Source organism: Bactrocera latifrons, unplaced genomic scaffold (assembly GCF_001853355.1).
Source record: "Bactrocera latifrons isolate USDA-ARS-PBARC rearing strain unplaced genomic scaffold, ASM185335v1 scaffold_108, whole genome shotgun sequence".
Lineage (NCBI taxonomy): Eukaryota > Metazoa > Arthropoda > Insecta > Diptera > Tephritidae > Bactrocera > Bactrocera latifrons.
The window spans coordinates 1,207,441-1,220,504 of NW_017534497.1; the positions used below are offsets into that span (position 1 = coordinate 1,207,441).

Genomic DNA, 13,064 nt, shown 5'->3' on the forward strand with positions numbered 1-13,064 from the left:
TTACATTGATATAATAAAATCTTTCACATATCGTTTGTGTATACATAGACGAATGCAAGCGAATCATTGCATATCCTAAGGCGCTTTACCACAAAACGAACAGCAGCTTCGGCAGTAAAATTGTGCAACATTAAGTGTTGCCCACAATTGAGGAGCAAAGCAAATATGTGTGCTGAGAGTGAGTGCRTATGGCTTGTCKACGGYAAGGATCGCTGGCAAATAGAATGTTGACTCTAAGTTAAAATGGTATGAAAATTGGGGAAAACATTAACTTAAACTGTTATGTGATTACGTCAGAAAAATTAGATGCAGTTAAAATATAAATAAATTTAAATCCAACTTGRTTAATATAGAACTTTGAACTATCACTCTTAGCATATCAACAGACTGTTCTACGGTGGCTTTGTTGTTCAAGATATTATATTTATTATAGATATATTCTTCTTCACTGGTGTACGAGGTTATAGTCGAGTTAGCAAGAGCACGCCAGTCGTTTATTTTTTTTGCAAGGTGGCATCAATTGGAGATACCAAGCGAAAACAAGATCCTTCTCCACCTGTTCTTTYCAACGGAATGASCATCTTCCTCTTCCTCTGCTTCCTCCGGCGGGGACTGAGTCSWATRCTTTCAGAGTTGGAAAGAGGTACCARATATAGTATATCATAGATACAGATATAGTATATCACAAAACAAGCTGTACGAACTAATTGCTTTGGTCCGTTTTTTTCTATATCAATCATAAGCTAAMAGTGTGATCCCAATATTCTTGTGGGAACATTTGTATATAAGGTGCACATAACATATGCGAAAACAGCCGAAATAGTTAGTTTTAAGCGAAAGTAAGTGAATTTGWGATTTATATATTTTATGTATATATAGACATAGATTTTTATAAATATACCAGCTGACCTCGCAGMCGTTGTCCTGCGTGAAATTATGTGTGTTTGAAATGAAAAGAAAGTTAAATTTATCATTTAATTTTTTTTCTCAATGTAACGCAGCTTGATAAACAATATTTTTTGGTTTCTGTTCCGGTGTACTGAAAATATGGTTTTCCAACTCGTGAGCACGTCGCGTATATCTGGTATAGTATTTCCAAATTTATGCCTCACACTATGCGAATATCTTCAGGTCCTGTTGATTGTTCCTGTTGATTGTCACCTCAAATGCAATTTTCATTGGAAACGGTTCCATTACACARTTTCGGCGCATGAAGATTTCAAATAACTATGATAACCACCGATCCTATTTTCAGACGCAAATGATGCAGTGGCGTACCAAGCCTATCCAAAGAATTTAGAAATTCCACGGGATAATTCACAGCGTCGTCTTCTTTGTCAAGACAATCGATCGATTTGTATGAGCGCAAGTCTTATCGTAAATGTTAATTTTGTTGCTGGCGATGTTTCCACTAGCTGTCCTGTTTCTCTGGGTTAAAACACACTCTTCGGTCATTCTCTAAATTAACTGCGACACGCACAACAGTCGGAAACCTTTCATGCAATGCCAAAGAAAGTATCCTACAGAGCGCTTTATTGCAGTTCACGTGTCTACCGTATCGTTCAACACCAATAATCGCCATGTTGCATTTTTTGATGACGTACTTACAAACGTAWTTTATCGATTTCACCAAACTGCAATACTAAACATTGATATGAGTTTTGAATGTGAATTAGACAATAATGGTGAATATAGCACGATCCATGTGTTGTCAACTTCGATATTCACTCTTCTAAGTTGAATGTTCTGCTATCTGGTGAGCGACGCGGATAGATTTTATATCCATCATTTCCTGTTTATGTTTCCGAAAGAAAAGCACGTGTATAGTGTTTCGTGCATTTATTGTCGAACAGATATTGTAGTTTCCGCAAGGTCCCTGAACCATATTTKTTTCCATCATTTCGTATAATACTGGATCTTTCTCTACATCAGGAGTTTCCGCAGAAGGGATTTCATCATTTTGATCTAGTGTGCGTACGGCAAACCTCTTTTTTTTTGCTACTCAACAGAATACATCCARYATCTAATAGCACCATATATACCATATGTTGCTTCAAGATAAAGTCCATCAAACATCGTAGCTGTTGTTTAAAATGTGACGCTGTGACATCGTGCTGATTACTTGCTGATTGACGGCGATCCATAATTCTGAACGATTGAATAATTTACAAACCAAAACATTGAAAAACAAAACAAACAAAAATTAAAAAAAAAAAATGTGTAAATTTTCCTCACGAAAATTATAAGGAATTTTTTATTGATAAACCTTCATCGATCCACAACGAACAACCTGTGAAAATGTTATCAAGATTGGTTTAGCCGTTCTCTTAGCGTTACTAACAAATAAACATATATTCGTTAGTATGGGAAAAATAAAACGGCTGTTTTTAGGGGTTTTCCGGCAATTATTCGAATTTAAACCATAAAAACTCTCTTCGTATAACTTCTGGCAATTTAGTAAATTCACATGACCACTCCGAATCGAAGAAGGCTGTGGTGGAGATCGCGGCGGAGGATTATCAAAGTGCTGCGATGACTGGAAAATTCGTTGGCAAAGAGTATTACAGCGGCAGGAGATTACTTTGAAGGAGATGAAATGGACAAATTCACCTTTCTATTTGATCACAGTGTGTAATGTTTAGATTATTTACAGCGATATTTACAATTTTATCACAGATAGATATACGCAACAACAACGTTGTAAAAGTAGTAAATTTTATTATCAAAATAACCGCTCTCTAATTAAAACTTTTCGAGCGCTTTTCTATTGTATTTGTGTAATAATTGCCTACTTATATTCGCCATTTTTGAAAATTTCGAGAGTGCATTTTCTTTACATAATCTACAAGTTTTGTCTTACTTGTAATCTTTCGAAGTAATAGAAATATTGCTGTCGTTAAGACAAGTATTGCTGACGACCACAGTTTGTCGATTCCAAGACTTTTCAAGAATTGGAAATATCKTAAACTACAAGTTGGCGGAGTTTGAGAAAGAACTAGACCTTGTATTCCTATAAAATTGTGCTCACTCAAGAACCAAAGTCACTGGATACTAGAAGCGTCGTTAGTTTTATGATTTTATCTCGGATTAACATGGAAATAATACCGATTTTTTTAAGAAATTAACTTAATTAAAACCAAGCTGTCGATTCTGATGCAAAGAAAATCCACAAGTTATTCATGAACAACTATTATATTCACCTATATAGTTAGTTTTTTGTGTTTTCTAGACTGATGGAATCATCGGTCCGTCCCTTTTTGAACCAAAGCTGGTGACAACGTCACTGTCAATGGGGAGCGACTTAGGTCGATGATAATCATATAATATTATCTTATCGTTCGACTTTTTCAACCTGATTCTGGAGAAAATAGTTTGAGCTGCAGAACTAAATAGAGAAGGTACCATCTTCTATAAGAGTGTGCAGCTACTCAAATATGCCGATGGTATTGATATCATCGGCATCAACACCCGCGCCGTTAGTTCTGCTTTCTCCAGACTGGACAAGGAGTCGGAGCAAATGGGTCTGGCAGTAAACAATGCAAGACGAAATATCTCCTGTCATCAAACAAACAGTCGTCACACTCGCAACTAGGCACGTCACTGTTGACAGTCATAACTTTGAAGTCGTAGATAATTTCGTCTAACTTGGAACTTGGTACCCGCCAGGGGAGGCAGAGCAAGAGGAAGACCTCCACTCCGTTGGAAGGACCAAGTAGAGAAGGACCTGGCTTCACTTGGAATATCTAATTGGCGCCACGTAGCGAAAAGAAGAAATGAGTGGCGCGCGGTTGTTAACTCGGCTATAATCGCGTAAACGATAACTACACCATTCAAGAAGAAGACATCCTATTTTGTGCATGCATTGCTCTACCCTTACAATTGTGATCCGTCTTTGTCAGCTTTACTAAAATTTCGCGTCCAGTTGAAATATTTGGAACTCCTCTCGACATAAGCGATGTGAAATATCTTGTGTTCTTATAAACATAAACACGATATTTATTTAAGGGGTCAGTAGGGTAATCTGGCCTGTGTTTTTGACTTTTTTTTTCATAGAAATTTTTACTTTTTCACATATTATGAGGTATATCGTGCAGTGTATAAACAAATTTTGTCGGAATTTTCGATGACATCTGTCGGAGAAATTGCTGTGTGAATGAGATGCATTTTTTCACTGGCGGACACGATTTCTCATGTCTGGATCATCTCAAATACAAAAACCCAATTTATTCTTATAACGTACGTGAATGGTCATCGTCCTATGTTTTGAGAAAAACGCGTTTAAGGTTTGAGGTGTGCACTGTGAGGTCGTCAAACTTCCAATGGTAAAGTGGGTTGCTATATTAATGCTAAGGGTATAAGGGATCAGAAAATTCAAAAAAAAAAAAAAAAAAAAAAATTTAGAAAGATTGAGAAAGATTATCCTACTGACCCCTTAAGAAAACCATACATTTATTTAAATCCATACCAGTATACCTATACTTATATCAAAAAACGATTAAGAGAGGGGCTTTTAACTTCTAATTTTTCATTCACTTGATTATGACATGGTTTAAATTGAAAGTTAAGAGAGTAAAAACAGAAACAGCCGGATCCTTTGCAAAAACATATTAAACTTTGGAAAATAATGAACGCATAAATATATTTATATACACTATAAATGTGTTCATTTGTGTACAATTCTGGCATGAAGAATAAATATTTACTCTACCGATGTGGGTCTATGTTATGGATTCACCAATTTTTTGGTTAGTTAAGTGACTTAAATTGTTGATATTAAACTGCAGATATATATGGTTGTCAAAGAAATCTTACGATATTTTCGCTAGTTGGCGATGAGACCGCGTAGTTCTACTTTTATTCGTCGCATCGGCGCTAACACGTCGTTTCTTTTAAGTCGTTCGTGAGTTATAGTGTCGCAAATATGGAGCAAAATGCGTATACGGCGTATTTTAGAGTACTACTACGATAATGCAAAAATGCATCTCAAGCCATCAATAAATTTTGTGCAGTTTATGGACCCGATACAATTCTCATTTCCACCGCACAACGATGGTTTCAACGTTTTCGTTCTGATGTAGAGGTGGTCGAAGATGCGCAACCGGAAGGCCAGTCGTCGAAAATTTATGAAGAATTGAAAATTCAATAAAAAAAATACCGCAGGACTTTTTTGACAACCTAATAATATGTAAGAAAAAGCTAAGTTCGAGTGCAACCGAAGATTTTATACTCTTTGCAACTAGCATGAATCAAAGAAAGGGAAATACCTTAAGATGAAGACCGCCAACCAGAGGATCAGAATCCAAGCAATTTTATATTTACATATGCTATTGTATACATAACTCATACAATGACTGATGTATTCGGCATAGGATTTGTTAGAAAAACAAAAATCATTAAACGGAGTAAGTATATATTACTTGTTGTAGTAACGACCCGATTTTATTTATTTTTCTCAATATCATATACTATTAACATATCATATACTAAAAAACTAATRGTATAGGGTAAAGTCAGTCGAATGTTCGAAAATCTTGATCCCGATTCAACTCATTTTTTGATTTGCATAAATATAGTTAACATTGTCGGAATTTCAATTAAATATCTCACATATTGACTAAACACTAAATTTTCAATTGTCACACCGGTTCTCATAAAGCTCTCTCTGACTTATTGATTTATTGTGTTTTTAGTAGTTTTTAATGGTACTGCCATTCTATGAAAAGTAAGCGGGGTTATCTTCTGATTTCTTTCATTTTACACCTTTTAGATATTTATATCTTAATTTAGTTCTTRGTTTATTATATTGAAAATTTTTGWTCTAATAGGGTGCAAAATAATAAGTAATTGAAAATTCTTCCAGCCAGTTTAATATTTTACCCACATGAAGAAGGTATTCATTTACATTAAATATTTCAAAGAATATTTTACTACTTTATGGTTATTAGAACTATGTAGAAGGTAATCGGAAAACTTTACTGTGCACGTTGACATAATACATGGCGTATACCGAATTTGCATTTTTAGTCACTGTTTATATTAAACAGATGTTGTTACTTATTAGAGCGATAYTTGTTAAATACTCTTGTACTTTTGTATAAAAAACTTTTTTGCATAAAAATAATTTTTTTTTAATATCATCACTTATTTTCAATATCGCCGTGCTCCAATTTTTATAGCCGTGAAATATTTAATATATTATTTAAATAGCTTCACTTAAGACCCATATTTCAAATGTATATTCACTTACCACATTCACCCAACTAAAAYATTTTAACTTCCCACTTGGAATTACATTCGCAATGGAAGTAACAATATTTGTAACAAAARCTTCTGATGAAACTTAAAACTGTTGAGACAAAGCAAGTCGTGACAAATTACAATAATATTATAGTTGCTTGTCCTTTGTCCATGCAGAAAAGTTAATTTCTTCATGTTCGAGTCAATGCGTAGTTATTTTTATCCAACTAGTCAAGAGTCACAGCTACGCAATGAGTTAAATCAAACGGTATTTTGGAGTATACTAAATATTTAGAAAAGTATGTAAATAGATATTCATGAGTAAACAAGTAAACCAGTCGCTATTGAACAATTGGAAAAATTTATATCAGTTTCAATAATTTTTTTTTCTCCTCAAGCAAGCGATGATACAGTTTATATGTTATATCCTATTATCGGACTTAATTCTTTTTTAAACGTATATGCTAATGTAAATATTCTACTGACGTGAAAAAATATGATTTTCAAAAGACTATTAACTGCAGATTGTTAATTTCTTTTAACCGAAAAATTTTACATTGCCACATTTTGTGTTTTCTTTTTCACATAAAAAACAATGAATAATTTGGCATGTCATATAGCAACCTATCAATTGATTAGTTTAGTTTGAATACAATTAATTCCACTATCTGACTATTTATACATTCCCACCTTAAAAACGCAACGTAAAAGTGTTAGTTTGGAGAATAATATAAGGATCGTGTTTCAAACGTGCATTGCATCCRAAAWTTTCCCAGAAATTTTCGCTAAAATGGGTAATGACCATCTTGGCCGTAAAAAATAAATATTACGAAATCGATATTGCTGGATACTGGYTTCTTATYCCTCTCACTRAGTGTGAGAAAGAGATTTTAATATMCAAMRAAWTGTCGTGCCTTGTTACACATCAATTCATACAATTATTAAAAAAATTAAATAATAATGTCAGGATATGCAAAATATATACAAATAATTGCCGGATCATTGAAAAGCTCCGCACTAAAAGGAATKCTAACATCATAAAGTAAGTCGCAAGAAAGACAACAAGCAAGTCATTAATTTCGATTACACCCTTCACAAATACAAAATATTTCTRAAAAAAAYTTGATTTTGATCAYTCYGTATCGTATTACAGGTTACCTGAYATCRGGCAAAAATTACGTATGCCAACTAAGGGACTAAGGGTCGGGTAAATAAAAACAGACGCAGAGAGAGGTGGTCAGAGAAACGCACATCGACTTATATGGCATAAGGACTGGCGATTCTTTAAAAAAATATAAAATTTTGAATTCCTCCACTTAAAAATAATAACTTGGTTCGCATTTATTAAGCATTGAAATACCACAGTACTGTATAGTGTCATATACCAACACCCACTTATATAGTAAATACTTTATTGTGGTCAAGTGATTACATTAACGCTATTGTGAAGCGACCAGCCGACTAGCCATTTTTACAGGCCATTGAAAATACTGTGAAACGAGCCTTTGCTTTAGGCTTAAATAAATTTTAATTTTATTCAACCGCCGCTCAGTAAATATTCACACGGGCACAGAGAAAAACTAATCACATACATTTAGACATTGGCATATTCCACGGTCTACTTTTTTATTGTTTGCTTCAAACATTTAATGCAGATAAGCCCACACATATGCACAACTGTGCTCATGAAAATAGTAATGATGTGGGTTTTGATTTCAAAACAAAAAAAATATAAAGTTAAATATGCAAGCTGCTAGTTCTATAAGATTTACTTAAAAATACCTAATGGAAGATAGACCTCTCCCGAAAATAGTATTGTTTATTTTTTTTTGATAATTCAGTTAGAAATGAAAGTTTCAAACAGTAAGTCTTTTCGATTGAATAGTAACTGATTGCAAAGTCTTTTTTTAAGCTCTCGCAACAAAGCTGCTAAAGAGAGTATTATAGTTTTGTTCACATAATGGTTGTTTGTAAGTCCTAAAACTGAAAGAGTCAGATATTGGGTTATATATAATAAAGTGATCAGGGTGACGAGTAGAGTTGAAATCCGGATGTCTGTCTGTCCGTCGTCCGTCTGTCCGTCTGTCCGTGCAAGCTGTAACTTGAGTAAAAATTGAGATATCATGATGAAACTTGGTACTCGTTTCTTGGCTCCATAAGAAGGTTAAGTTCGAAGATGGGCAAAATCGGCCCACTGCCACGCCCACAAAATGGCGAAAACCGAAAACCTATAAAGTGTCATAACTAAGCCATAAATAAAGATATTAAAGTGAAATTTGGCACAAAGGATCACATTAGGGAGGGGCATATTTGCACGTAATTTTTTTGGAAATAAAGGGCGTGGTCCCGCCCCCTAGTTTTTTGTACATATCTCGAAAACTACATAGCTATAGTAGTTTCCGAGATATCCGACCAAACTATACAGAGTTGTTTCCTTCAGGCATTTCCAAATACAGTTCAAAAATGGAAGAAATCGGATAATAACCACGCCCACCTCCCATACAAAGGTTATGTTGAAAATCACTAAAAGTGCGTTAACCGACTAACAAAGAACGTCAGAAACWCTAAATTTTACATAAGAAATGGCAGACGGAAGCTGCACTCAGTCTGTTTCTAAAAATTGAAATTAGCGTGGCGTCTCCCACTTGTGGACCAAAAACCATACCTCAGGAACCACTCAACCGATTTCAATGAAATTCGGTACATAATATTTTCTTAACACCCTGATGACATGTATAAAATATGGGTGAAATCGGTTCACAACTACGCCTTCTTCCAATATAACGCTATTTTGAATTCCAACTGGTGCCTTCTCTGTATAATATATACATTATGACGCAATTATGATAGCGGAATAAAACTTAACACAAATACGGTATTTGAGCTGAGGTATCCCTTGTTGAAAAATTGTCGTTATCGGACTTTAGCTTTTCAAGGTCCCTGAATGGAACACGAAGAACTCAGTGCCTAACCTAACCTAATTTTTCACCGAAAATATCGGTAAATCTCTCAGATATTTTCATGTCATTCAGAGGGCACCATTTTTATACTCTCGCAATAATGCTTCCGCTAGTTGGCGATGAGAGCGCGTAGTTCTAGTTTTATTCGTCGCATCGGGTGATGCTATACCTTTTTGGAAAGCTCATTTCACGTGCTAACACGTGTTTGATTGATTGTCGTTCTTTTAGGTCGTTCGTGAGTTATAGTGTCACAAACATGAAGTAAAATAAAGAGAAAATACGGCATATTTTACAGCACTACTACGGTAAACGTAAAAATGCATCTCAAGCCGCCAATAAAATTTGTGCAGTTTATGGACCCGATACAGTTTCCATTTCTACCGCACAACGATGGTTTCAACATTTTTGTTATGGTCTAGACGTGGTCGAAGATGCGCCACGCTCTGGAAGGCTTGTCGTCGAAAATTGCGATAAAATCGCTGAATTGGTCGAAAGAGCCCGGCATAGTAGCAGCCGTAGCATCGGTCAAGAGCTGGGTATGAGTCAAAAAAAATTTTATGAACAATTGAAAATTGAAAAAACTTCAATAGAAATACCACAAGAAATACCGCAAGACTTTTTTGAGAAACTAATATTTGGACCAGGCTTATCAGTTATAAGATTAAGTTTTTTTTTGATAAAAACTTCACGTGATCCCACTACCAAGCTCTTGACTGAAAATATGAGAAAAATTATGTGTAAAGTTTTGACAGTTTAGTAAAAATCAAACCTAGAGATATCTACAGTGTACTAAATTTCCAGTTTTGCTTACTAAAAATACCTGTTTGTGTTTAAAAACTAATTTATCTGCGCTCAGAAGCAATGTTGTCGTCAAATTCTCGGAAATCTGTACATTCTACAAGTGGAAGTGAAAGGTAGTGTGAAGCAGCTCAAATCAGATTAGGAATATTATAAGTTATCCATTTCCGAATCATAAAGAAGTTTGTCAAAGTGTTGAACACGGTTGGATGCAATTAAAACTATTTACATTTGTGAAAAATTTAAGACGTTTTGTATAAAAAAGTTGGAAAGTAAAGTATTTTTTGGTCTATAAATGCAAAAATTCATCAAAGTTCTAGATTTATCACAGTTTATGCATGTGTCGAAAAGTGCGGCTTGGAAATGTTTTTTGTTGACAGTCCAAATTTTCTTAAGGAACCATATAACACCAATATATGAGAATTTTTGCATAATATTGTGGCAAACCTTAAAAATCTAGTAGAAAACATGATAATCGATTAAACAAAAAATTTTTTTGGGTAATTAGATAATTCTAGTGAACAACATTTCCACTAAGATCTAGAAGTGATGGAAAGGAGGTATTCAAGTAGATGAGATTAAAAAAATTTATTTAAATGGAAAATTATAAAGAAGAAACTAATAAGAGGCTTTTAATTTAGTTATAACATATGTAGTGGAAATTTTTATTTCTGTTGACTTCGAATACGCCTAACAGCAAGCATTGTTATTTTAGTGAATATAATGTATTTTTAGAAAGTACAAAAATTCGTCATAAAAAATCCTTGAGCAAGCGTAGTCGAGATTTTTCGTTAAATATAGAGTGTCTATTCTAGCAAAATCATCGCGCTTGGCAAGTCAGTATATGTTAGAAAAGATCTTTAAATACAAGAAACTGTTGCAACACTATTTTCATGAACAGGACTGCATATATGGGAAACACCATATATAAATACATATGTGCTGACCACAGTATCATCTCGACAGCAGATTTTGTAATTGTAATCATTTAATTGTCACACTCTTTGCTCTGGTCAACAATTTAACTATATGCCTGTGCGGTCAAGTGTGTTAATTGTAATTAGGGTGCAGTGGCGTTTGGAGATAGCAAAAACTGGAACAAACAATGCAAATTTGGGAACAGTCGCGTGAAAAAGTAGTATATAYYATACATATTTAGTGAATACGACAAGACAATTTGTTGGAAGAACATMTCTTTCTTTATTCAATGAAGCCCGCTGAAATGGATTAACTGACGAGYGGGTAAAGTATAAAGAGGAACATGCAATATACAAGTCCAAGATAAGGATGACCAAGAGGATTTAATTGATTCATGGTGTTCTTTCTCCTTTCTTATAGATCGTCAATGCTCTAAAAACTTGAGATTTATTACTGTCGGGTGATTGCCTATGCAGAGGATGTTGCACTCAARWTCAAGGAAAAGTTTCTGAATATATGGGAAGCATCCGTCTGCAGTCTCCAAATGTGGGATCTCACACTAGAAATAGTTCTTTTCCGCTGTGAGCCAACAGTCAAGCTTATTATTTTCTATGGRTATTTGGGTGGTGAAAGACCCTAAAAAGATCACACATGAAAGCGCGAGAGCAATCAACGTTCATAGGTATATCCGAAAAGTGTTTGGACGCGGAAGTTATTATCGGATTCAGGGAATCAAAGTTCCTACAACATGCATGGGAGGATGTGGATTATCCTAGAAAGAGGAACAATGTTCTTCTCTATGGATTGGCTTAAGTTTGGGGGCGGTTGTTAGATGCGTATTATAATGGTAGATTTACTGCTATGAAGTGCACTCTGGTACTTAGTAAGACCGCCATATTAGTTTTCAGCTCATTAACGGTGCGTTTTAGACTGCTTAAGAAAAGCCTCCTAACTTCGTTATCAATGGAATTAAGTCACTTTGCAATAAGCTTGTTATGGAAGTCAGTCCACAGACGAACCGTAGGTAACTGATGAGCTACTGAGTTGACAAGAAATGGCATGCTAGCTCCACTATCAGGGAATTGTATTGACTGTTCCGCTTCGTGCATTCTACTTTGTGGTAGCTTGACCATCGATTAAAAATCTGTTTATGTCATTGGTTGTTGCATTGTTGTAAGTTCAGTGAGYTCTTTGTTCTCAGTAGTGTTGGACGTCATAATAATTCATTGCCCTATAGGCGACCAGCACCTAAAGTTGGTATCTCAACTGTAGAAACTGTTTGGAGCACGACGAGATAGATGTTCGCCTTTGCGAGATTAAGGCTTAACCTTTTGGGAGCTCACCCAGATATTGCAATGAGCTGCTGGGAATAAAAATGAAATACCTAAGTATATTTGCATTGACCTCAAGGCGCTTTATCGACTTACATTGTTCGATATCGGAATTTTTTTGGGGCTTCGCAATATACTACATTTAGTAAAATCTAACCTATGCTAATATGAATAATAAATCAAGGAAGACTTTATAAATATAGTTTGGGAAAATATACGATTTTAGTTGTAGAGAAACTAACTTACCAAAATGATGCGCGATATGATCGCGTTCCTCCGACTCCTCTGGTACACCACCAATGCCAGTATCATGATCAAAGGCATGCATATCCATATTCTCCAAATCCATATTTTCCAAACTRCCACTACTGTCTGCTCCGCCTCCTCCACCACCATCGTGATAGTGATTTTGGCCACGCATTTCGATAGTGAACGTGTGTGCGATGGCATCACCAGCTGTGACGGTCATATGCGTGCCATAGACAAGCGGCAGTAGACTACCACCAGCACCTCCACCATCGCTAAGCGACGGCCAGAAGCTGTTAATAGAAATTGCGGTAATAAACAACAAAAATTTTGGTATTTTACTTTTTCGTTTCATTTTCATTATATATGTTGACTGCGGTAATATATYTGTTGTATTTTTCGTTGTTGTTATTTTTGTTTTCGTTATCGTTCTCGCTGCTTTAGCAAGCATCGTTTGCATTYTACGCTGTGTAAARGCAATCATGTTCGCCGATTTTGTKGTTCGCATGGCAGGCAGTTTTACKTGRMCTATTTCARAGTTTTTTATATTACGYACTTGTRGATATTTTCACGA

The 13,064-nt window shown here is 35.1% G+C and overlaps 1 protein-coding gene across 1 annotated transcript in view; it reads right to left on the minus strand.

Moving 5' to 3' along the window:
- LOC108971110 (opioid-binding protein/cell adhesion molecule homolog) overlaps positions 1-12,776 on the minus strand; it is a 72,215-nt gene extending 59,439 nt beyond the window's left edge. Inside the window, exon 1 of the mRNA XM_018936951.1 lies at positions 12,491-12,776. Within this exon, the coding sequence (XP_018792496.1) occupies positions 12,491-12,713 (223 nt within the window). The 5' untranslated portion in view covers positions 12,714-12,776. The remainder of the gene's footprint in view (positions 1-12,490) is intronic.
- Between the last annotated feature and the right edge of the window lie 288 nt (positions 12,777-13,064).